The sequence below is a fragment of the Thamnophis elegans genome, chromosome 6 (assembly GCF_009769535.1).
Source record: "Thamnophis elegans isolate rThaEle1 chromosome 6, rThaEle1.pri, whole genome shotgun sequence".
NCBI lineage: Eukaryota > Metazoa > Chordata > Lepidosauria > Squamata > Colubridae > Thamnophis > Thamnophis elegans.
The window spans coordinates 47857142-47884602 of NC_045546.1; the positions used below are offsets into that span (position 1 = coordinate 47857142).

A 27461-nucleotide genomic window follows, 5' to 3' on the forward strand; every position below is an offset into this window, starting at 1 on the left:
TTAAACAAATAATTTAAAAAAGATTGTACTGTGATTATATATAACAATACCAAATAAAGACACTGCAAAATATCACTGAAGTTAGAGGAAAGACCAGAAAATATAGGATCCATTTTCTTATGAAATTTTAGACCATATATTTTTTACATAATACAGGTGAAACTCAAAAAATTAGAATATCATGCAAAAGTTCATTTATTTCAGTAATGCAACTTAAAAGGTGAAACTAATATATGAGATAAGGCTCATTACATGCAAAGCAAGATAGTTCAAGCCATGATTTGTCATAATTGTGATGTTGCTCTCATCAGAAAAGAGGACTTTGGACCACTGAGCAACAAGACTTTGGACCATTGTGCTTCATTAAGACCAGGGTCAACACAGCTGTCTACCAGGAGATTTTGGAGCACTTCATGCTTTCTTCCACAGACGAGCTTTATGGGAATGCTGACTTCATTTTCCAGCTGCCCACACTGCCAAAAGCACTAAAACTTGATTCAATGACCATGGGATTACTGTCCTTGATTGGCCAGCAAAGTCACCTGACCTGAAACCCATAGAGAATCTATGGGGCATTGCCAAGAGAAAGATGAGAGACATGAGACCGAACAATGCAGAAGAGCTGAAGGCCACTATTAAAATATCCTGCTTCAACACCTCAGCAGTGCCATAGGCTGATAGCTTCTATGCCATGCCACATTGAGGGAGTAATTGCTACAAAAGGGGCCCAAACAAGTACTGAGTACATATGCATGCTTATACTTTTCAGAGGTCCGATATTGTTCTATGTACAATCTTTGTTTTATTGATTGCATGTAATATTCTAATTTTCTGAGATGGTGGACTTGTGGTTTTCATGAGCTGTACGCCGTAATCATCACAATTATGACAAATCCTTCTTTGAACTATCTTGCTTTGCATGTAATGAGTCTTATCTCATATATTAGTTTCACCTTTTAAGTCGCATTAATGAAATAAATGAACTTTTGCACGATATTCTAATTTTTTGAGTTTCATCTGATATATAATATATAATTTACATATACAATTGAAACTTTTGTATTTTTGCACAAACAGCTACTTTGTTATGCTAAAGTCTTGATAACTCCCCCTTATAATTTTTTTGTATTCTAATCAAAAATTTCAGACAATTAAATCCTCTAAATATTATAATATTAATATTATTGTATATATAAAATATAGCATAAACTAAAGCAGTTTGCTCCATGCATACTCATGCAAACACAAATATCCTCTAAATGTCATCATGACCTTTACTTCAAATGTCATTAAATTTTAAGGCATCTTTCAATGTTATGATGAAACGACTTGCAGAGAAATTGAAAATCAAAATACAAGATGTCAGATTTTTGATCTTGCAAGGGTATTACTTCAAACCTCATAAACATATTACTTTGTTATCAAGATGTAGAATGTAGCCTAAAAAACTTTTTTCTAATAAATACCTGCAAACGGTAATATTGATAACACAAGGTCATTCCCATATCAAAACCTGATAATACATGTGGTTTGTTTAAAATAGAAGTTATGTAATAGGGATAATTAGACTATTTCATGCTTCTACCAGATAAGAATAGTTCTGTTACTTTAATTCTAAACAATAATTTAAAAAAACCTGCAACAAATCTTGCCTAGTTGCACCAGCTCTGTCATTAGCATTCTCTATGGAACGGTTTTTGGGTTGTTGGGAGGGATATTGGCTCTTTTACAGAGATTGGAAGAATGAGGTTCAAATTCATATTGGTCAGAGGATCTTACTAAAATACATAATTCTGTGAGTTTACTTTTTAAAAATTAAGGTTTTTTACCCATTCCATTCTGCTGGGATAAAAACCAGCAATGACTCACACTATTTCATTTCTTTATTAGTCTGGCAAATAAATAATAAATAAATAAATAAATAAATAAATAAAAATAAATAAATAAAATAAATAAATAAAAATAAATAAATAAATAAACAAATACATAAATAAATAATCATTGAACACTATGACATTTTGGTTAAAATAAATGTTATAGCTTTGCTACTTTATTTAAAAGAAATAAAAGTTAAAGTTTAGGCTTCCACTTAAATTCTTATATAAGAATTATTTTAAGTTTCTTAACATTTTTCAGAACCAATTAATGAATTTAAAATCTAAAATTAGTTTTAAATATATTCATTTCTTTTTCTTATTTAAGATGCAGTTCTCTTCAAACTTAAACACGTTGTGTTTACAGATAGTCCTTGATTACAACTACAATAGGGAGAAAAAGTCACAGCACAGTCATTACAGGAAGCATCACGTTATCAATTTTACAAGCTTTTTGTGGTGCTTTTTTAAAAAAATTACTATAGTTAACTAAGACATCCCATGATTGTGACTTGCGAATGTCTTGTCTGGCTTCCCCATTGACTTTGCACATGAGAATCCAGCTTGGAAGGTTGCAAATGATGATCTTTTGACTATAAGTTGTTGTGACCATTGTAAATGTGCAATTATTGCCAAGAATTCAAATCATCATCATGTCACCACGGGGATAGTGACTGTTTAAATATGAGGACCAGTCATACGTCACTTTGTTCAGCACTATCATGACTTCAAATGGTTGCTGAATTTTGGTTGTTAAGCAAAAAACTTCCTGTACTTGAAAAAAAAAATTGTCCTGAATTCCATGGAGCTGGCTTCTGAAAATGAATTAGAACATTTTAAAATATGCATAGAATTGTTCAGTTTAAGTGGAAACATACTACTAATTTTGGTGATTGAAAGAATTTATAGTTGCATTTTTTAGAAAAGAGAAACAAGGAAAATAAAACTGATGAATAAAAGTTTGGGAAATTTTCCCATGGACACAGACTTGCACTGTATTTATCTTAAAGAATATTAAATTGAGAGATTTGAAATTAAATATGTATCTTTGGTATTAGGGAGAACATTAACCTATTTCAGGTTACATCTGATAGATATTGCATACAATTTCTGTATAGGATTTCACTTTTTCGTTTGGGAAAATGTAACTAACTTATAATAGAAAGTAGTTGAAGTGTTCAAACAGCATTATAATTCTATTTTATCATGTGCATGTTTCTTTAATGTAATGTAGATAATAAGGCAGCAGCTATAATATTAGATTTCTAAAAATTGCAGTCCAGGATCAACGTATTAAATCTTCAGACAAGAAGCAGAATCTATAAGACAACAGGAAATTCTGTTCCCAAATATATCTCACTTCCACTGATCCATCTTTGCCCCAGTTAATGGTAATCTGTGACTATTGATCACTAGAATCATTTCCTCTTCTAATTTCCAGAGAGGGTGGCTAGGCGAAAACATCCACTGAAAAAAAAATTGCAACACAGAGAACCTGAATTAGGTTGTTCATCTTATATCTTCACCATGGCAAATTTATTGGTAGCAGGCTTCAGGTATTCAGGCTTCCTTTCCTATTCCATAACCACCAAATGGCTTTCTCATCACTCTAATCATGACCTTTGTAACTAACCTTTCTAAAAGTGACATGGAACAGTATAAAACAAACAAGATCTAGTACTTATCCTTCTTGACAAGTTACCCAATTGGAGTTTGTAAACATGGTTTGCATGACGGGAATGGACAACTTCAGATTACTAAGCACTGCTGTCCTATTCTCCTTTTTCTAGACCAATACTACATTTTGATTGGCACCTGAGCAAATGTTATAACCATTGTGCTAGTAAAAAAAAATTGTTTTTCAGGAAAAAAACAGGAAATAAAGAAAAGCATTTTTTTATTTTAAAAATGATTTTTGTATCTGTACCTTATGTATTTTGATGGTCTCTCTCTCTCTTCTCTTTCTTTCTTTCTTTCTTCTTTCTTTTCTTTCTTTCTTTCTTTCTTTCTTTCTTTCTTCTTTCTCTCTCTCTCTCTGTTTATGTGTGTGTGTGCGTGTGTCTGTATTTGTGTGTAGGAATGGGGTCAGGGATGGGTTCCGGCAGGCACTACTGTCGGTTTGCTCATGGGCGTGCTGCACACATTCTTGATATACACTGCATGCACAGTACAATTAGAATTGTTCTGTGCATGTGCAGAAGCAAAAAAACAAGATAGCGCCGCCAGAGAACCAGTTCGGGGACATGGCAGTCTGGGTCTCTTCCAGTTCCAGCAACTCAGGCCGCCAAACCACTACTGGTTCAGCCAAACTGGGCCAAACCGGTAGGAACCCACCACTTGTACACATACACAGAAATACACGTACAATGTCAATTATTTAGGGATAGCATTGTCTCAAAGGCATTGTCCAAGAGTCTATCTGGCAGCTGCTGCTAAAATATCTCAGTGCAAATAGTTTTCTTCTAAAGACACCCAGTGACCAGAATAATTATCCAATCAGAATATTGTGAACAAATAAGGATAGTATATGACATTAATTCTAACACTTATGTTACCTATAATACTGGCATATACAATAATAAACAAGACAAAGCTTGATAATAACAAAGAACTTGCCCCGCTTTTGGAATGAAGAAGAGAAAGAAAGCCTGCAAATATGAGACTTAGAGCTCTAAACTAATTGAGGTTAACTGTGAGTTAAAAGATGTAGATGTGGAAGAGAAAAAGAAAAAGAAAATAAAGGCTTGAGACATAGCATTCATAGACATTCGTAGCATTCATTCCCTAAAAGTCATGTGCATCTTAATCCAAAGTACTGCAGAACATTCTAATCTTTTTTTTAAAAATACTAGCCTGAATCTAATGATTACTTAGGTTAGCGGTTCCCAACCCCTGGGCTACATTACCGGGCCATGAGCCATTCAGAACTGGGCCACGGAAGCGGTAGGCAAGCACACATATGCATCTCCACTTGCACAAGCAGTGGGTGAGCAGTGGGCAAGTGCTGGTGCATGCACTGCATGAGCGGTAGACAAGCATGCCCGCCACTTGTGCAAATGTGTGCCTGCCCACCACTTTTGCAGAACCATCGCCTCTCCCCCCCCCCAATCAGTCTGCAAATCCAGAAAGGTTGGAGAATTTTGACTTATGTTACATTTTAATCTTGAATTTATTAAATTAACTTTAATTAGAATGGCAATTTCCTGAAGCTTATTTTAGTCTGAAACTGGTTTCTTTTAGCACGAGACAACCAGTATTCTCTTTCTTCTCATCTGTAACAAAGTGAGAAAGAAACTTACATTCAAACTTAAATCCAAGATTCACTTGTATGTACTATCACTGAAACAGAACCCTGTATGAGAATAAGAATGAGGAAATGAATAAACTCATATCTAAAACATTATTTAAGAACAAAACTCTCCAAGTATAGAATATGTGTATTTAAAGTAGTTTATAAAGTGTACATTTTTCATTTAATTTTTGTCCATGTCATTCTATGTTATTAACAATCACAAATGTTTACTGTCATGTATCTTATTTTTCTTAAATATGTGTAAATTGTATATGTAAGAGCCTCTTGCTAAATGTAATGTCACAATATATGTAACTATGCATATTTTTCATTGCATACCTGCTTGGTGTCAGTTTTCTTTTATGTAATCTTTTTAATTTGGAATCAATAAATGTGATATAACATCGTTTAGCACTACATTTTTTTAAAAAAGTTAATACCACTTATTGGTAATGTTCCACATTTTTTCCACTTACATTTAATTTGCAACATTCTTTTAAAAAGTCATAAAAAGTATCAAAATCAACACCAACTTATCCATAAATATAATTTAAAAAAATATTAAAATATTGTTTTATTATACTATATTATGTATCCTATCAAGTTATATAGTCTTTCTTACGTTTTCAAAACTGATTCTACATTGAATGATAACTAAAGATTGCATTTACTTGAAAGTTAAAAACTCCTTTAGGCATATTAGTTGTCTTCTTTTGTTTATATGTCTTAATGAGGGAACCATTGAACAAAAAGCATAGATCAATCAGTGTGAACCTCCTACTGCCTGGATCACAGATTCCCAACAGATACTATAATTTGGAATGTTTAAATCAAATTTATATGCCATCCATTTCATTATATAAGTGACTCTGTGGTGTTTACAATTAAAGAGACTATAAAATATGCGAAGTTAATAATATGGAGAGAACATACCTTGATATGACCAGTCTCATTAGGTAGCTGTTCAGCAGTATATGGTTAGTAATGAAACATTGTTTAGTAGAAGCTGGCTGAATAAATTTACTTTCACTAACCCTGTTCCAAATATTCCTATGCTGGTTATACTACTACCTCATCATTTTCGGACCAGAGAAGTAAATTTTCCAACAAAAGACCAGACTGTCCTTTTTTCTATTTTATACTATATATTAACAATTTATATTTAGCATAGCTACCGTTTTTCTTTCATCTATATCCAATCTCTCTCTTGCTTTTTGCTCTCTCTCCCTCTTTCCCTCCCTTCCTCTCTTTTTCTCATTGCTCTTATCTTTAGCTATTCACATATTATATGTTTCCTTTTATAATTTATGTGGATCACCAAACATTCTTGCAAATAAAAAGTACAATTATGCTCAAGACTGACTCTCTTCTTTGCAGAATTAATTAGTTTCCCATTAAAAACTACAACTCAATACTTAAAGTCATAGATCCTGACTGGTGTCAAGAGTGGTCACTGATTGCTTCCACTTGAGCAACACAAAGAGGATCTAGGATTTACATGTTCACACACAGCCAACATTTCTGTTTTCTCCATTATTGCTTCAATTATTTAGAAATTATTAGAGTTATCGATGATTGAATTACATTATATCCTCCAAGTAAAATATATAGCGACAACTTCATGTCCACAGTAGAAATTGATTAATCCACTGTTTATGTGCAATATTGCTTATTGCCATGGAAATCATAAAATATTAATTTGCATTCCACAAAGACTTATGCTGTGCTGTACTTATCTTTAAGTTGAAGAAAGTCTTATTTTGTAATTATCTGATTATAGTAGTAATACATTGAGTGACAATTTTTGAGAAATTTGTGATTTTGTTCTCTTCATCAGGATTACATTACATTCCTCAGATTATTCCTCACAAACATCTATTTTTAATATTCTATGGATGCTAAAATGATGGAATGTGTATCTTGATATAAGACAATCTCTTTCCTTGTATTACAATGCTGCATGCAAACCACACAGGGCAGGATTCATCTCACAATGTCACATGTATATTTTCCTATTTGCTTCCACTTCCTACCTTGACACCCATAGTTTTAAAATACGTATCCATGCTCACTAAATAAAAAACAGCAGTGTTCCTGAAAGACCCATAGAAGCACTTTAAGTCTTGTTTGCTTTAGCCTGATTTATAACTATTCTTCTGTAATAATACAACATTAAGTAAAGATAAAGTCACTGATATATACAGGAAAAATCTGCACACATTTCAAGCCTGGTACGCCTACTAAATAAACAGTTCATAATTAGTTCAGTTAAATGCACAGAGTCTGGTAATCAGTGTAAATGAAGAAACTATCCAGAAGGCTTCCACTGATTTTAATTGCTACAATCAATGAAGCTCTTGTACAGTTAAAGAAATATACAGAATATTAACCACTGTTGATCTAATGGGTTAAAGACTTCAGAAGAATCTACCTAACATCTAAGAAGTCCCTATTTTTTTCTCATTTGTTTGCAGAAAAATACTGTTCGCAGAGACTATGCATATATGGCATTTCAGTTAAGATTTAAACTAATAATGGCTTACATATTGTTTACATTTTAAAAGGTAACATATGCATAAAATAGAACACATAAATAACAGTTACCTGTCCTAGCTTAAAATGTCATTTCTTTTTCCTATTTTTTTTGTTAGTTTGAATGATAAATGTATTTTTTCTTTCTAAAAACATTAATATATTCATTGTTCTGTTTCACTCTTTAAATCATTTTAAAGACTAAGTTACTAGATTTTCTCTTATTTGTCATTATTTCTACAAGTCTTGGCAGAAAACAGCTATTAGTAGTTAAAATATATTAGCTGACTGTAAGAATAAAATCAGCTAAAATGAGAGTGGGTGTTAACTCACATTCTGAATTTTCTCTTGAAGTTATTTAGACTGATGCACAGCTTCATAATATAAAATATATTTTTTGAATGAAGTAACTGATTATTTCCTAAGAATGAGAAAGCACACATTATACAATTACTTATATTAAACATCTGTAGTAGATATTATGGACATTTTAGTAGTAAATTCCATGAGTCATATCATAGATATCACAGACTATTGCTTATGTCATGCTAACACTAAGCAACATGTTAATCAGGAATTCTTGCATGTAAATGACAGCAGAAATTAGACACACAGATAGTGATAGAGATACAGACAGACATTTAATTCCAGAATCCATGCATCTCATGCATGTTTTGCATATATGTTTATATGACAATACCACCTATTAGTGATGCTGTAGGAAATAGTTTGCATTTGCCATTTTGATCTCAGGTCTACATATAAAAATAATAACAACAACATAAAAGTATCAAAATGTATTTGTCATCGTGTGAATAAAGTTTAATGATGCATCTTTTAGATTGAAAATACAGATAGAAGTAATTCTTCAATACAGACTGAAATCATAGATTATGAACTTATGAATATTGAAGTATTTGTAAGAAGAGAGTGAACAGAATTTGATTCCTATAAAATATTGCTCTTCAAGTTATTAATGTTTATGGAAATGCCATGTAAGAAGCCGCTTTCTGCAAATAAATTAATATTTATTCTGACATTTTTAAAACATGTCTTTCCAAAAAAGAATTGCTGCTCCAGAATTCTGTTAAGAGTAAGGTAAAAACAATGTCTGAATAACCAGACATCTTTTTTTTAAATAAAAGTTTGCTTAATAATTAATTGAGGATATTCCAATGAAAAGCATGTATGTATGTATGTATGTATGTAGTATGTATGTATGTAAAGGGGCTTATTGGTTCAAACATTTTATTGGTTTATCAAAATATAAAATGCAAAGAAAAAGTAAAGATAATGGGAAAACAAGGGAGAAAATGGGAAGACAGAAAAATGTGAAGTAAATGGGAAAAGAAAAAGAAAGGCATCGTCTTTCAATTGCTTTTAGTGCAGTGGAATAAGGTAGTAACATAAAACATCAACTTTTTATTTTTATATAATAACATATATTAGCCGTTTCAATAACCACAAACCTATCCAATCAGCAATTTTCATTTTTTTCCACCTTAAGCACAAGTCCAAACACTAGATGGTTTCAAAATTAATTGTGTTCTTTTCTTTCATCAAAAAAGTCACTGTATCCATCTCTCCATCTAAGTTAGTCAACTCCATCAAATTTTGCAGCCATTCGTTCATTTTGGGAATGAAAGTATCCTTCCATTTTGTGCATAAAGCATTATTGCTGTCATTAACATAAATAACATCAGTTTTACTTTTTGACACTTTTTTTTTTTTTTTTTTTGTTTTTTTTTTTTATTTGTTAATACCAATGGTACATCACTTATAAAGTTTTCTTTTAATTATAATTTAATGTGAATTTTAGTCTACATATTCTCCTATTGTTCAAGAATTATATTATATCCAGAGTTCTTGGTCCACTGAGCCATACAATGTGTTACATACTGATTCTCCAAGATCAATTTCAATAACAGTTTACAAACCTTAGCAATAATATGTTCTTCACTACCATACATAGGATTTCCAATTAATTTTTCACAAAATCAAATTCATAGCTCTTTTTAGGTTTAGGTTTTAGGTTTAGGTTTTAGGTTTTTGGGATTTATATGCCGCCCTTTTCCCTGAGGGGACTCAGGGCGGCTTACAACCACAGGGGAGGGGAAGTGCAAGGTCAAAACAAACACTTTGTGAACAAAAGAAAAATAATAAAACACAACTTTCATTCAGCAATCAAACACTCTCGGGTAATTGGAAGCCTATCCCCAGGCCTGCTGGGAGAGCCAGATCTTGAGGGCTGCGCGGAAGGTCTGGATCGTGGTGAGGGTGCGGATCTCCATGGGGAGCTCGTTCCATAGGGTCGGGGCAGCAACAGAAAAGGCTCTCCTCCGTGTGGTCGCCAGTCGACATTGACTGGCAGATGGAATTTGTCTAGTTTAAATCTTCCTTTCAATTGTAAGTATCTAAACCAATGGCAAACATTCCCTTCTGATTACATCTCCTTTTTAGATTTAAGGATAGGATCTCCATAACTGAAAGTTATCATTTGACCATAGGTCCATCGATCTGGTCTCGCCCCCACTTCTTTTCTAAAAAAAAAAAAAGCTTCTTGGAGATACATGTATGTCAGAAGTGGCTTGCCACTGTCTCCTTTCTATGGCTGAGAAAGAACTGACTGTCCCAAGGTCACCCAGCTGGTTTCATGCATAAAGCTGAAGTAGAAGCATCCCCTGGTTTCTAACTTAATGCCATAACCACTACTCAAAACTGGCTCTGAAATCTGATACTATTACTTTCAATACTCCAAATTTGTCTGGATCCTGCATTTATTTACATCTTTAGGTGTTCTAACGTTCTGTGAAAATTTGACATCTTATAGATTTGCCTGTAGATGTTATGAGCCATGGTGATGTAGTGGCTAGAATGCAGTATTGCAGGGCTAACTCGCTGTTCAGAAGTGCTCATTCCAATAGTTCAATTCTGAATAACTCAAGGTTGACTCAGCCTTCAATCCTTCTGTGGTTGGAAAAATGAGGACCCAGATTGTTGGGGACAATATGCTGACTCTGTAAACCGCTTAGAGAGGGCTGTAAAGCACTGTGAAATGAATATAAGTCTAAGTGCTATTGCTATTGCTATGAAAAGAAGTGATAATGTTTGAAACCCTAATAGAGAATGAAGAGCTATCAAATGTGTTTATATTGATGTTGAAGATTGGAAGTAACTTCTCTATACATTTCTTTTATTTTTCTTATTTCACTTTTCCCTTTCTTTTTCTTTCATTTTGTTAATTTTTTTTCTTTTGTATTTTTTTTTTTGGTTATTTCACTATAAATAGTTTGCATTAGTTTTTAATTGTGATTGAAATGTTCAATAAGATTTATATGGAGAAAATGAATTTCAGTCATTCTGAACTGATAAAATTTGGAGCAATAAAAATTTTTATCATTTCTTTTTTTCCATTATTAATTTTCCCAGTAAGAAGTGGATATTTTACTGCAATTAAGATTTGTATTATCTCAAGCATACATCTATTTGTGCCTTCAACTATTTTTATGTCTTGTCCTTCCAAACCACTCATTAGGATAATATAATAATATTATAGAGAAAAGTTCCTGAAAATCTTATCCAGCTCTCTTCCCATGGCAGGAATCTACTGCTGTGTTTCATACCAGTAGCCAACAGCCTCAACTTCTCCAGTAAAGGAGAGTCCTTTATATTCTCAAGCTGTGCATTTGTTAAATAGCTCTATTATTACTATTTTCCTGCTGTCCAAATACAATGTACTTCCTTGTTGAACCACTGTTTCTTGATATGTCTGTCCTGAACAACTTTGAATAATTCCTTTTGATAGCCCTTCAGACATTTGAAGATACGTAAATAACTATGTCTCCACCAAGAGTCCTAACCATTATTCTTTTTTTTTCTTCCATTATTATCTTTATTGGTTATTTCTCCTCCCCTTTTTAACTGTTTCTGATGAACTGCAGTGTTTGTGATTAACTGGCTTGGCTAGAAGATGTATGGTGATAGTATGTTTTTATGTGAATATGTGGAATATAATTACTGAGTGTGAAAGGAAATGCCCAGAATAGACAGATAAGGGACCAACCATATCTATAACAGTATACCTTGTTTTTTGTCAATTAACTGTAATAAGTTATTACAAAATACCTGTTACCTATTACAATTATTCCATTTGATTGTCTTCTATTTGCTCTGATTTCATATGTAGGTGCTACATGTGTGTGTGTGTGTGTGTGTGGTGTGTGTGTGTGTGTATGTGTGCACGCACGCGCTTGTGCATACACACACACGCACACAGATATAGATATAGATATATAGATATAGATATAAACATGCAGCTTTAGCTGTGGAATTACATATCAAAATCTAGAATAAGACTGTATCTCAAAAGCAAATCTGACACACAATTCATATGAAACCCTGGAACTGGAAACTATTCATAATCTACAATGTTTAAAATGTGGTTTCTCTAGGCATATTCTTAAATTCACAAAATATTAAAAACTGAGCATTTTTAGTATTATGGATCAACCTTTACAACCTATAATTTTACTTGAAGATGTATACTATATTAACAACAATTCTTGATATTGATTCTTAATTTAGAAGTGAATAGTTATATTTAGCCTATTTATGATGTTCTATTTAAAACCATAGCTTCCCTGATATTTCTAAATCTTCAATCATTCATTTATCTTTGTTCTTTGGTTATATACTTTTTAAATGTTCAATAAAATTAGAACAAAACAAAAAGACATATATGGCACATAATTTATTGAAAAGGGAATATGTTCAGAACTTATTTCAAACAGAATTATCATTTCCAGACTGACAAGTAGGAGGTTGTTTATTTTTGAATATTTTTTTAAGTCTATTTTATGTGGTAAGGTAGAAATATGTAGCATGAGACGGTGGTTAAGAAATTGGACAAAGTGCTAACAAACTCATATTCAAATAGAACTCCAGCTATGAAAAGGTTATTGGGTAATTTTGGGGCCAGTCACTTCTTCACCAGAATATTTTGATGAAAAATCTGTGCCCACTGACTTGAACCCCTGCAAAAAAAAGTGGGATATAAATCTATCAAATAACAAGAGCACTTTTTAAAAAACATCTTAAAGTCAGGCTCTGTTTCTTTCAGGAAAGCAATGATCATTATTACAACATGATTTTTTTTTAATGTAAACTAATTTATTGTACAATCAAACACAACATTTTTTTCTATCCTGTGGAATTGACTAGCCTGAACAATAACTAACTGAATATATGGACCTGGAAGGATCAGTCTGTGAATAGCCAAGATAGATTACTTAATAGCAATAGTATCAGTTGCCTCACGTGGTTTAGCTCCATTCAATCTGCCTACCCTTCTGTCTCTCATGTTTCATAGAGGCTTCTAGGCTTCGGACCAACTTTGCAGGAACTATAAAAGTTGTAGGGAAAGGAGAAGTGAAAATTATCTTTTTCTTCAAGAGTCATTAAAAATTATTCTCAATTCAAGCTGAAGTTTAAATTGAAGTTAATTGAAATAAACTGAAGTTAAAAAGATAGGAATGAATAAACTTCAGATTTGTTCAATTATCTTATTGTAATTTTTTAACATGACACAGAAGTGACAAGAATTTGTTGCGTTAACATGTCATCATTTATGATGATTTATTCACTTTTAAAGCATATAATGAATGCTTAGAAATCAAAATCAGTCAAATTAAAATTTACAAAACAAAAAAACTCCCATTTTTAAACGCTGCAGTAAGTCTGCAAAACATTATTTTTATTTAGATTTTCATTAATTGCTCATATTAAAAATGAATAAATATATTTTACTTCCAGTCTTTGTCCAAGGTATACAGTAATTTTAATTTTTATTCTCATTACAAGAAGTTAGAATTAAAAAGAAAAAAAAATAAACCTAAAATGTCACAGTGAAATTCACACAAATTATATTAATACAAACAGTATATTTGGATTTTATATGGTTATGGATTGTATATATGGCTAATAAAATGGCTAATTTACTTTAAACAAGTAAAATTTAAAGCATCAACAATAAAGTATTGAAAATATGGATGCTTGTAAAAAAAATATAATGGGGTTAATTAAGTGGTGTATCATGACATCTGCTTCTCTGACTCCCCCTCTCTCATTTATCTGGAAGTTGTATTTAAACAAAAATCAGGAAAAGCATGGATTATTCCCACCTTTTATTATCACACGTTTGTGTAAATGTTTGTATGTGTGCATGTATGTGTAGTAGAGATTGGTACATACATATTGCCTCCGTATATGTAGAGGGCAGCTGCAGGTTTTGCATTTTTAGCATGTTTTTGTTCTCCCCTTGTATTTTGTCTAGATATTTTTATAAGGCAATATATACTGGGAAACACAAGGGATATTGCATGTATTCCATTATGAATCCTATGACCCAATGTATAGAGGAAAACCTAGAATGGAACAGTTGGCAGCATTTGAAGCTGCTGCTCAGCATGCATTCTGGAAATACAGGTGAATCTCAGAAAATTAGAATATTATGAAAAGGTGCAATATTCTAGGCTCAAAGTGTCCCACTCTAATCAGTTAATTAAGCCATAACACCTGCAAACGGTTCCTGAGCCTTTAAATGGTCTCTCAGACTGGTTCAGTAGGAATCACAATCATGGGAAAGACTGCTGATCTGACAGTTGTGCAGAAGACCATCATTGACACCGTCCATAAAGAGGGAAAGCCTCAAAAGGTAATTGCAAAAGAAGTTGGATGTTCCCAAAGTGCTGTATCAAAGCACATTAATAGAAAGTTATGTGGAAGGGAAAAGTGTGGAAGAAAAATGTGCACAAGCAGCAGGGAGCCTGGGGAGGATTGTCAGGAAAAGGCTATTCAAAAGTATTGGGGACTTTCACAAGGAGTGGACTGATGCTGGACTCAGTGTATCAAGAGCCACCACACACAGATGGATCCTGGACATGGGCTTCAAATGTCGTATTCCTCTTGTCAAGCTGCTCCTGAACAACAAACAACGTCAGAAGCGTCTTACCTGGGCTAAAGAAAAACAGATCTGGTTGGTTGCTCAGTGGTCCAAAGTCCTCTTTTCTGATGAGAAAAAATTTTGCATTTGGAAACCAAGGAACCAGAGTATGGAAGAAAAATGGAGAGGCACATACTGCTTGAAGTCCAGTGTGAAGTTTCCACAGTCTGTGTTGATTTGGGGAGCCATGTCATCTGCTGGTGTTGGTCCACTGTGTTGGTCCACTGTCCAGGGACAATGCAGCCATCTACCAGGAGATTTTGGAGCACTTCATGCTTCCTTCTGCAGACAAGCTTTATGGGGATGCTGACTTCATTTTCCAGCTGCCCACACTGCCAAAAGCACCAAAACTTGATTCAATGACCGTGGGATTACTGTCCTTTATTGGCTAGCAAACTCACCTGACCTGAACCCCATAGAGAATCTATGGGGCATTGCCAAGAGAAAGATGAGAGACATGAGACCGAACAATGCAGAAGAGCTGAAGGTCACTATTGAAGCATCCTGCTTCAATACCTCAGCAGTACCATAGGCTGATAGCTTCCATGCCATGCCGCATTGAGGCAGTAATTGCTGCAAAAGGGCCCCAAACCAAGTACTGAGTACATATGCATGCTTATACTTTTCAGAGGTCCGATATTGTTCTATGTACAATCCTTGTTTTATTGATTGCATGTAATATTCTAATTTTCTGAAATTGTGGATTTCCTGTTTTCATGAGCTGTAAGCCATAACCACCACAATTATGACAAATCATGGCTTGAACTATCTTGCTCTGCATGTAATGAGTCTATCTCATATATTAGTTTCACCTTTTAAGTTGCATTACTGAAATCAATGAACTTTTGCACGATAATCTAATTTTTTAAGTTTCACCTGTATTTCAATATATATATATATTTCTGTTTTTCGGAGTCAGATTACCTGGATCCATCTGCAATCTTCCTCCACACCAAATTTGGTCTCATTCCACTTTGTTTTCTCAGAGATATATTGCTGACAGACAGATGAAACATTCAATACATTTAAACTACACTACAAATAACATCATAATTTAATTTTTATAGGTAGAAGTGATCACAGACTGAAAAGAAATTTGATTCATCTTTTAATACCATAATATGAAAATTTGCCTATGTACATCAATATAGATTTGCAATTTTGCAAATGTGGTTTCCACTCAACAAATATTGGACAGTCTTTTGTCTGAAATGGCATAGGGTTTTCCACCTGAGAAGAGAGGACAAAATCTCCAAAATCCTTTCCAACTATGTTATTTAGTTATTCTGTTAAATATGGCTATAGATGGGTGGGTGTCACATGATTCATGTCACTGAAATAAAGAGCTGTTACACTTTCAAGTTAAGCCATGTTAAAAAAAACACAGATTCACTTGGAATGACTGAACATCTACTTTATTAATTCAAACAGAATGTTGAAAGTGCTTTCCTCTCCTTCTTTTATATCCAAGAAGTTTAAGATTTTTGTCCCACCCTTATTCCAGCCCCCCATCTCTTCCTCTTCTGGGATTAACTCAAATTCTCCCACACAGGAAGTTAACTGTTTGGACTTTATCTTTTCTATTTATTTTCAAGGTACTTTGTTTAATGGACTTGGACTTGGTGCAGTCATTGGACTTGGTGTAGCTGCTCTTCTGCTAATACTTGTGGTGACTGACGTCAGCTGCTTCTTTGTACGGCAGTGTGGATTGCTAATGTGCATCACTAGAAGGATCTGTGGGAAAAAGAGTGGGTCCAGTGGGAAGAGTAAAGAGCTGGAAGAAGGAAAAGCAGCATATTTGTGAGTATTGGTCACAACACTTTGAGAAAAATATTTACCGGTAACTTGCAAATAACATACAAACTCTGGTATCTCAAGAGCCGTAAGGATTGTGCTTCAACAAATATTCTCTAACTTTTACTTAATGTTGTTTACTTTCTGCAGCTCTATCAAAGTTTTGTGACAGATGGAGTTTGGAAAATCAGATGTTACTTTAACAAAATTCATATTGTATTTTTATTCTATTCAGTCAAAACAACACAAATTTACACAGTTGGACATCTGAATTCTCTGGACTGTAGTTGTAGAGTATACTGTGAGCAGAGTATATTGAGACATGTATCACTAATATTTCAAATATTATTTGTATTATCACAATTTTAAAAAGATCATTGAACCATGATTTATTCCTTGAACATTCATTGTATAGATGATGCAGGGATGTTTATAATATTAATATTTTCTATCATTTTGGGTAGCAAACTTGGTATTTTGATATAATCCAGATCAGAGAAGATATGAATTGAGATTCTATATCCCCTTTTTTCCTTGCTCATACTCTCCTTAATAAAATTTAGTTGGAATCTAGCTAATGTCAATTATTTAAAAAACTAGAAGGTGCAGCTGCTTTTCTGCAAGGCATTCATATTCTATATACATTTTTTTAAAAAAAAATGGGGATGCAGAATTCTGTGTAAGTAGTAATACTAAATGAACTGAATGAAGATATATATATATCTACATTATCTATCTATCATCCAATGTTGTTCATTTGTGCATTTTTCCACATCAAATCTAGTCTTGAACTGTTCAGTTTAAAAGAGTTATCCTACCACAAGATCTACTTTAGTAATCCTTAGCAAATCTACCAATCAAAATAATATGCCATAACTGATTTTACAAGAATTTTTACTGCAGTCATTAAGTGAATCGTGTCGTTTTAAGTGAATCATAGTCATTCAGTGAATCCTATTGATTTTTCTGAAGCCAGCATGGAAGGTCACAGATAACAATTGTGTGGCTGGTTATTAATTTTACTTTACAACTTTTCCTTCAAAAAGTTGTCATTATTATGAAATCTGGAGAGCTCCTCTATATTGCTTGCCAGTCAATTGTTAGAAGAAGTATATGTTTTTTAAAAAGGTCCTACTATGTATCCTATTTTATTAGAAGCTTACAGGGAAGCTTTTCAAAGAAATCATTCTCTTTTGATGAAGCTAACGTCATGGTTATTCTTAAAGAAGACAAGGGATTTCATTATGTGATCTAATTATAGATCTATATATTTGATAAATTTGGATGCTAAGAGCATAATAGCTACTTCTTCCATAGATATGGGATTATTTTTTTAATTATAGTGCACTTAGAAAGAAAGGAATATTTCTAACAAGTGATGTTCTTGCTTTAACTTAAAAGAACAAGATGCTAAAAAATGCATTTTGTGTTTCTCCAAATGTTAAAGTCTTGATTTGATATGATATATTAAGCATTCACATGGGGGGGGATTTGTGGGGAAGATGTAACTTTCTTTAAATTTCTCAACAGGCTACTCAACATTTTTTTGCTTGATTATTTGAATAAAAGGCTTTTGCCACTTTTGTAATCTATAGTGATTAGAAGAATATCTATGATTCTTAAGTCACTTATTTTCTTGATAAGAAGTTCAAGATGAATCCAGAGCTTCTTTAAACAGTTCCTAATAGAAATTAGTTCCTTCTGATCTTAAAATACAATATAATAGAAGAACACATAAAATTTTTATATATTGGATGCCTCTGAGAATGTTTAATGAGGACTAATGAAAACAGTTTTACTAATGGAGAAACATTCATAAATTAGAATATTGAAACATATAGCTTGGCTTCATATTCTTTTCTCATTATAGTTGACATCAGGAAGATTGTTAATATAATTGTGGCTCAAATACTGTGTGTTGAAGTTGTATGTGCATATGTGAATATTCTTGTTTATATCCTGAATGTTTGAAATATATCAGTAATGATGGATTTTGAGAGATAGAATTTAGTTAAAAGAACTATATTAAAACACTGGAAGGAAAATCTATGGATATGAAACATATTGTCAGGTCTCTGGCCATATTCCTTTTAGGATCTTTGGCCTGCCACACTCTCTCTTATTTTACTATGCTGTTTCATCAGTGGGTAATTGGGAGGGGGAATAGTAAGGAACATAATGTGTTGTTGTCAAAATAAAACATTCCTTTCTAGAAGCCCAAGGTCATTCTTTGTCTCCACACCTCTGCACCTAACCGGAAGTGGATGGGTGGAATTGCTAGCATGGCACTGGAAGAATGGACCATGCAATGGACTTGGCGGTGTGGGGGACAAGATCATGAAATTTCAATTGGGTGGGAACCCCAGAAGATTTCAGATTCAGGTTTCCACAGATGTACCAACATGTCTCTCTTAATAAATTGGAACTTTGAGGAAAGCTCTGCCTTGAACTCTGATTTAATTTTGGATGATATTTGGAACGCTGACATCAACCCAAATCTGTTTTAAAATAAATCACCAGCAACCCCAGCACAGGGTGCTGGCGAGGATGCTGACTCCCAACACTGACCTGACCTGGTCAGCGTAAAATATCAGCAAAGATGAAAATCAAGCCTTTGAGAATGGAAGCATAGGACGAGACACCTCTCTGCAAATCTTCTTAAGTGCCAAAAAATTTGTGTGGGAAGAAATTGGAAGATTTATAGCGTCTGGGAAGATGCAGCCAGAGGGGGCTGGAAAGGCTAATTCCACACACACATGGCAATATGATTGGAGTCTCCCAGACCAACTTGTGCAGCTAAACGTGAGTGGATGCTCCCCTCCTTCCCCAGCCAAGGCTTGGGGGAAAAAATGGAATGGCGATTTTGACTCCTTCCAAACAGCGATAAATGAAATGACCCATTATCCTGCAACTGATTGAAGACAGATTCCAAATCAACATGGGGAATTCAAACCAGTCAGCAGAAAGGGGCTTGACCCATATCTCCCCCTAGCGAGCAAACTATGTTTGGGCTGCAACCTGTGAATCAAGCACCACCAGGTTGAACTTTCTTCCCAGGTCATGGATGGGAGAGATGCCAGTGGGCACCTACTTGGCCATCAATTTTGGAAAATCAATCCAGCCAGCAGAAAGGGGCTTGGACCATATCTTCCCCTAGTCAGCCATTGATGTTGGGACTGCAACCTGTGAATCAAGCAACCCTGGAATGGATTTTCTTCCCAGGTCATGGATGGGAGAGATGCTAGTGGGCAGATGGCACCATGTCAGATAACTGGGAAGTGGCCAACCCAGAGATTCACCCCCACCCACCCACCAAGTCCACTCTCACATGCAATGCCCCAACAGGTTCTTACCCCACCTTCCTACAGAGAAGAGTTCTCTATAATGGAAGAAGGGATGAATGAGAGGGAAGCAGGATGGATAGCGGAACAATGTGATGAGAGGATTCCTAAGTTTAGAGATGTAACTGGGTTCTGTCCCTTGGGGGGGGCAATAAAATGCTGCTGTTGCTGTCAATTCAGCCACAGAGCGTCAGAGTGCCTGGCTCCAGCCCCAATATCACAAACGTGCGCACCAACCGCCATGGCAGTAAAGAGAAGGCCACAGATGCCACCAAAAAAGAGTCATCTGGACCAACAACCTCAGAAAGAGGATCACCAACCTAAGGTGATGAAGAGTCCTACCAATGGGAAGGCCTCAGAGGAGGAAAATGCTGAAGATGACCCAATGATGAGTGCACCCATCCATCCCTTTGCCTTCCAAGCCAAACTCCAAGTATTCGAAACAGTGGTGGAAGGGGAAGTTGAAGCAGTCATGGACATCGGCTGCACTCGTTGCTTAATCAGCATGTTGATTGCAAAGCAACTAGGCATACGAACAAGACCTCTAGCCTGTCCCATTCAGGTTGATCAGATAGATGGAATGCTAATTGGAGGGCCCCAGCCACGCTAATGACCAAACTGGTAAAGTTACAAGTGGGTCACCACTATGAGCTTCTCAGATTCTTTTTGCCTCCAGAGATGCCAGAATATATTATCTTGGGGCTTGCATGGCTTGACAAGTGGAAGCCTATGATAAAGTGGGAAGATAGTGGTGGAAATTGATGATTGTGTTTGGGTGCTACCACCAGCGGAGCCAAAGGGCCACCCAGGGATGATTGAACCAAGAGCCCAGAACCTGCAGCACCTGCAGCAGAGACTTAACTCCTAGATATCCAACAAGTACCAAAAGACCTGTTGGTGGATGTTTTATCGAGAAAGCCACAGTACGACAGTGAGAAGGGAGAAATTGTTCATCTCATCCTTTCATCCTCCTACCAAAAGGCAGCCCAAGTCACTAACTGAAGCCAGCTTAAGCTGATGAAAGCTATGAATCCCAACAGATCAGTGGCTCAACAATAAGCAGGAAATCCTAATGATGGAAAATGAATTAGCCTGGAAGGGGTTCAAACTGTATGTCCCCGCAGGGTTGAGGCTGGAAGTTCTACAGTGAAGCCATGAGGCAGAACTAGGAGGCCACTTTGGATTCCTAAAAATGCTCCACCTCTCCAGGCATCAATTTTGGTGGCCAAAGATGGAATCAGGGGTGGAAGATTACGTAAAAAGCTGTGCTACTTGCACAACGATGAAAACACTGCCAGAGAAGCCCCCTGGACTACTACAACAAGTGGCCAGCCCTAACCGACCATGAGACGAGATCGCAATGGACTTCATCCTCAAACTCCCAGATAGCAGTGGGAATAGAGTAATTGGACAGTTATTGATTTGGTTTCCAAGCAGGTACACTTCATCACTTACTCAGGGTTGCAGTCCACAAAGAAATTAGTGAAAATGTTTGTGAAACACATTTATTGCCTGCATGGCTCTCCCAAGAGGATCATTTCAGACTGTTGAGTCCAGTTCACAGCCAAATTCTGGAGAGAGTTCCTGAGATCCATTGGGTCCACACAAGGACTGAGCTCATCAGTTCATCCTAGCATAAACCGCGCAGCAGAGAGGGCCAATGCAATGGTAGAACAATACATCCGGTGTTATATGGACTATCAGCAAGACAACTGGTCGGACTTGCTACCCTTCGCTGAAGTGGCGTACAATAATGCAGTCCACAGCAGCAGTGGATTAATTCCTTTCCAAATTACCAGTGGCATGGAATTTGTTCCCATCCCTGAGCTGCCTACAGAACCTTCCTCTTCTATGTCTCTGAATGAATGGATGGACACATTAAAGAAAGGATGGGGAAATGTGAAGAAAGCTCTAGCAGATGCGTCAGACACCTACAAGAAGCAAGCTGATAAACACCGCTCACTCCACCCCCCCCCTTTCGTGTGGGGGACAAAGTTTTTGTATCTACCAAATGCATAAGATTAAGAATGCCTAACAAGAAATTAGGCCCAAAATTTCTAGGCCCATTCCCAATAATGAAGATAATTAACCCAGTTACAGTTCAACTCAGTCCACCCAGAATTCTAGGGAAGATTTACCCAGTATTTCATTGTAGCTTGTTGAAATCAGTAATTGGGTCCAGCATAAGACCATCCACTCAAGCTCCCCCTCCTCCTGTAATGTTAGAAGGGGAAACACATAATAAGGTGAAAAAAAATCTTAGACTCCAGGCTATATAAGGGTCACTTACAGTATTTAGTGCATTGGAAGGGGTTCCCTTTCTCCGAGGCTACTTGGGTGAAAAGCTGGGATCTAAAAGCAGATAAATTAGTAAAACAATTCCATGAGAAGTTTCCCGAGCCAAAGGGGATCCTTTGACTTATCGGGAAAATTAAAGAGGTGGTTAATTTTTTATGTTAACTTTTATGTCATCCTCTTTTCAGGAAACTTTTTTTTTCTGAAGAGATGCCGCCTGTCAGGCCTCCAGTCATATTCCTTTTAGGATCTTTGGCCTCCCACACTCTGTTATTTTACTATGCTGTTTCATTAGTGGGGAATTGGAAGGGGAGGAGCAGAATGTGTTGTTGTCAAAATAAAACATTCCTTTCTAGAAACCCAAGGTCATTCTTTGTATATAGAGTTTTTTTCCCCAAGATGTTGTACCAAGGTATCTTTTTCATTTTTAACCTATCTTTTATTATGATTAACTTACAATCATCAAAGATTAAAATTATATTACTTAATAGCATTGCTATATATTTTTAAAATTGTATTAGCATAATGAAATTATTCTATTAAAAAGTTGATTTATTTGAGGAGGAGCCATTGCTCAATGGCACAGAAGCCCTTCATTATAGCAGGATAGAATTATCTTATGTTATATTATTATGCTATGCTATGTTATGTTCCGATATGATATGTTATTAATATTTCCCAAGTTTATATGTGGTCCACTTCACTTTTGAATGACTCTAGGCAGCATATACAAATAGGTATGTTATTTCTACTTAGAACAACGAAGTAATCCTTTCTGAAACCTGATTGTTATGCTGAACAATCTGTATTTTTTTTTAAAAAAGAATACCAAGTATATTAATAGTCAATCAATATTTATTTCAACCTGTGTACTTGAAACAGGCTTTGGATAAGGTATAAACAAAGCTTGGAATAATAGTAAACATTTTATTAAATAATTACTGATTTGGTAGTTTATAAACTGAGCATCATTCAGCTGAATTGGTGTAATGTGTTCTATAGGGCAGTCTTTGGAGGTATGCATAATATACAACTAGCAGAACAATTTTATCAGGCTACAGTAGTATCTTACCTAAAGTCATTGTACTGTTTACTAATAGGCTTTGACCAATTCAGATGTTGGCAATGACCTACTATATAATGCATACAATGATATAAGAATGCATCTCATCAAATATCATTTTTCTAGAACTGAATCCAGTGAGATCATCTCAAGAAAGCTATTGAAAGGCTTTTCTCTATCTAAAATGAAGTGAAAGATTTGGAAAAAGAACATAGCTTTTCATCTTTAAAATGCATTGAATTTACTCTTCTACATATTCTAAAATATTCATTATGGAATTTTTTGTATCATAAACATTTTTTCTGATTAATAATATTTTGATACTTCAGCAAGTATTCTGGTGGCATTTTGAGAATTGATAAATATCTTAGCATAATCGTTCATGGGTAGGGTAATAAACATCACCATTTTAAAATTAAAACATTAGTTCATTAAACATTTTTGCCTTTATTTTTACTTAGGAAAGATGGATCAAAAGAACCAATAGTTGAAATGAGAACAGAGGATGAAAGAATTACCAATCATGAAGATGGAAGTCCAGTAAATGAGCCCAATGAAACAACACCATTAACAGAACCAGAGTATGTATTTTGATATTTTTAGCAATTTCACTATTAGCACTAATGAAGTTTCAGTGTGGCTTGGCACTTAGGTTAAAAAAAAGTTTTAGTTCTACAGATATATAACTATTATATAACTAATTCTCCAAGGCCCTGTATCTATTAAATTAACTAGTGGTTACTAATAGGATGGCAAGGATCAAATTAATTTGATTTTGATTTTTTTTTATTTTGTTTATTATTTATAGGCCACCCTTTTCCCTGAGGGGACTCAGGGCGGCTTACAATTTGTGGGGAGGAGAATACAAGACAAGACATGAGACAATACATAAGTAAAAATAGAACACAACATTCATTCAACATTCGCGTGGGGACGGATTAGAATCTTTATCCCCAGGCCTGACGGGATAGCCAGGCCTTGAGGGCTGTGTGGAAGGTCTGGACGGTGGTGAGGTGTGAATCTCCACGGGGAGATCGTTCCAAAGGGTCGGAGCTACTACTGAAAAGGCTCTCCTCCGTAGTTGCCAGTTGACACTGACTGGCGGATGGAACTCAGAGGAGGCCTAATCTGTGTGATCTAATAGGTCGTAGGGAGGTAATTGGCAGTAGGCGGTCTCTCAAGTATCCAGATCCACTACCATGGAGGGCTTTATGGGTGGTAAGTAGCACCTTGAAGCGCACCCGGAGATCAACAGGTAGCCAGCGCAGCTCGCGGAGGATAGGTGTTATGTGGGCGAACCGCGGTGCGCCCACAATCACTCACGCGGCCGCATTGGACTAGTTGTAGTCGCCGGATGCTCTTCAAGGGCAGCCCCATGTAGAGCACGTTGCAGTATTCCAGCCTAGAGGTCACAAGGGCCCGAGTGACCGTTGTGAGAGCCTCCCGGTTCAGGTAGGGTCGCAACTGGTACACCAGGCGAACCTGGGCAAATGCCCCCCTGGTCACAGCCGACAGGTGGTGGTCAAAGGTCAGCTGTGGGTCCAGGAGGACTCCCAAGTTGCGAACCCTGTCTTAGGGGTATAAAATTTGGCCCCCCAGCCTGAGTGATGGAACACTAGCCAAATTATTGGGAGGGAAACACAACAGCCACTCGGTCTTGTCCGGGTTGAGTACCAGTTTGTTAGCTCTCATCCAGTCCCTAACGGCTTCGAGACCCCGGTTCATCACGTCCACCGCTTCATTGAGCTGGCACGGGGCGGACAGATACAGCTGAGTATCATCCGCGTATTGGTGGTATCTTATCCCGTGCCTCCGAATGATCTCGCCCAGCGGTTTCATGTAGATGTTAAATAGTAGGGGGGATAAGACCGAACCCTGCGGCACCCCATATGTTAGGGGCCTAGGGGTCGATCTCTGCCCCCCAACCAACACCGACTGCGACCTGTCCGAGAGGTAGGAGGAGAACCACTGCAAAACAGTGCCTCCCACCCCCACCTCCCGCAGTCGTCGCAGAAGGATACCATGGTCGATGGTATCGAAAGCCGCCGAGAGGTCAAGGAGAACCAGGATGGATGCATGGCCTCCATCCCTGGCTCTCCAGAGATCATCGGTCAATGCGACCAAAGCGGTTTCTGTGCTGTAACCAGGTCTGAAGCCGGACTGGAAAGGGTCAAGGTAACTAGCTTCCTCCAAGGACCGTTGAAGCTGGAAGGCCACCACCTTCTCAACAACCTTCCCAACAAAGGGGAGGTTGGAGACTGGACGGTAATTGTTAAGAACGGCTGGATCCAAAGATGGTTTCTTCAGGAGGGGTCTCACCACCGCCGCTTTAAGTGCGGGGGGTGCCCCTCCGAAGGGAGGCGGTAACGACCGCCTGGATCCAGCCTTGTGTCACCTCACTGCTGTTGGCAACCAGCCAGGAGGGACACGTCCAGTACACAAGTGGAGGCACTCACAGCTCTTATGGCCTTGTCCACATCCCCAGGGGCAACATCCTGAAACTCAACCCAGAGATGGTCTGCCAATTTATCCCCTTGTGCCTCGGCTGGATCTGCAAAGGTGGAGTCCAAATCCGACCGAAACCGAGCAACTTTGTCTGCTAAGAACTGGACATAATCCTCAGCCCTACCCTGCAAGGGGTCCCCGTATCCCTCCTATTTAGGAGGGAGTGGGTTATCCTAAACAGGGCGGCTGGGCGGGACTCAGCGGATGCAACCAAGGTGGCAATATACGTTCTTTTTCTGTCCTCAATGCCCTGATGTACTCCTTGGTGCAGGTTGTTAAGAGTGCTCGGTTCGATTCGGATTTATCGGACCTCCATAGGTGCTCTAGGCGTCTCCTCCGGCGCTTCCTCTCCCGGAGCTCCTCGGTAAACCAAGGAGGCCTCTGGGATCCGCCGACCCGGAGGGGCTGTAGTGGCGCAATCCAGTCAAGGGACTCCGATGCTGCCGAGTGCCAGGCAGCAACCAGAGTCTCCACCAAACTGTGGGCGAGAGTATCAGGAATAACCCCAAGCTCCGTCTGGAACCTCGAAGGGTCCATAAGTCGCCTGGGGCGGAACCACCTGGTCGGTTCCTCCTCCCTACAGTGGGGGTTTGGCCTCCGAAAGTCAAGCCTCAGTAGGCAGTGGTCTGACCATGACAGGGGTATGATCTCATTACTCCTCAGACCAAGATCACAAGTCCACTGCTCCGAGAGGAATACGAGGTCGAGCATGTGACCCGCTGAATGGGTTGGGCCCCAATTACCTGGGTCAAGCCCATGGCCATCATGGAAGCCATGAACTCCTGCACCCATCAGAGTGTTCACCAAGCGAAGGCAGATTGAAGTCCCCCAGGACCATAAGCCTGGGGAACTCAATTGCTAGCTCGGCTACTGACTCGGAGCGAGTGGAGGGCTGCTGCAACGCTGTTGGGAGGCAGGTACGTTAGCAGCAGACCCACTTGACCCTTGAGGTCCAACTTCACCAGCAGGGACTCACACCCGACAAGCTCCGGAGCAGGGATCCTACGAGGTACTAAAGACTCCCGGATAACAATAGCCACACCGCCACCCCTTCCCTGGGCTCTCGGCTGATGAAGCACCTGAAATCCATCTGGGCACATCTCTACGAGGGGGACTCCTCCATCCGGGCCCAGCCAGGTTTCAGTAATACATGCCATATCTGCCCTCTTGTCTAAAATTAAGTCCCGGACGAGGGGAGCCTTGTGAACAACAGACCTGGCATTTAGCGACAACAGCCTGAGACCAGGGTCCTGATTACTCGCGCCATCTGGCCTCGGATGGGACTCATAGGGCCGGAAGGAGGGATCTCTGTGACGTAGCGAGCCCTCCTTCCCCGGTAATGGCCAGCCCTAAAGTCCCCGCCATATCTGCCCCTCCCTGTTACGACCGCAATGCTCCGACCCACTCCTGTGTCCGTGGTTCCCTCAACCACCCCTATAGCTCCCGCGTTCCCCGGCAGGCCCTGAATCAGACAGACTCATTTACTCACTCAGACAATCCCCACGTAATAATTAAAACACATAAAAAATACAGTAGCAATAGGGTAATAAAAGTGGGCCATTCATTCAATCACAAACAAATCCCATGCACTCACCATACCAGTTAAAAATTGCGCGGTTAGAGTGTCCTTGGCCGCCAGATCAAAAGGCGGTTAAAGGGGCTGCCGAAGGTGTTAAGTCTGGGCTGCCAAAGATGTGGAAAAAGGCAAAGTCTGAGTGGCTGAGATGGTTGCAAATGGAGGGGGCAGGGCGTAAACGCCAGATTT

The 27461-nt window shown here is 37.4% G+C and overlaps 1 protein-coding gene across 1 annotated transcript in view; it reads left to right on the forward strand.

Moving 5' to 3' along the window:
- Positions 1-27461, forward strand: part of NCAM2 (neural cell adhesion molecule 2) — a 145945-nt gene that overhangs the window by 114831 nt on the left and 3653 nt on the right. The window contains exons 17-18 of the mRNA XM_032219806.1: positions 16294-16498; positions 23653-23772. Of these exons, the coding sequence (XP_032075697.1) occupies positions 16294-16498; positions 23653-23772 (325 nt within the window). The remainder of the gene's footprint in view (positions 1-16293; positions 16499-23652; positions 23773-27461) is intronic.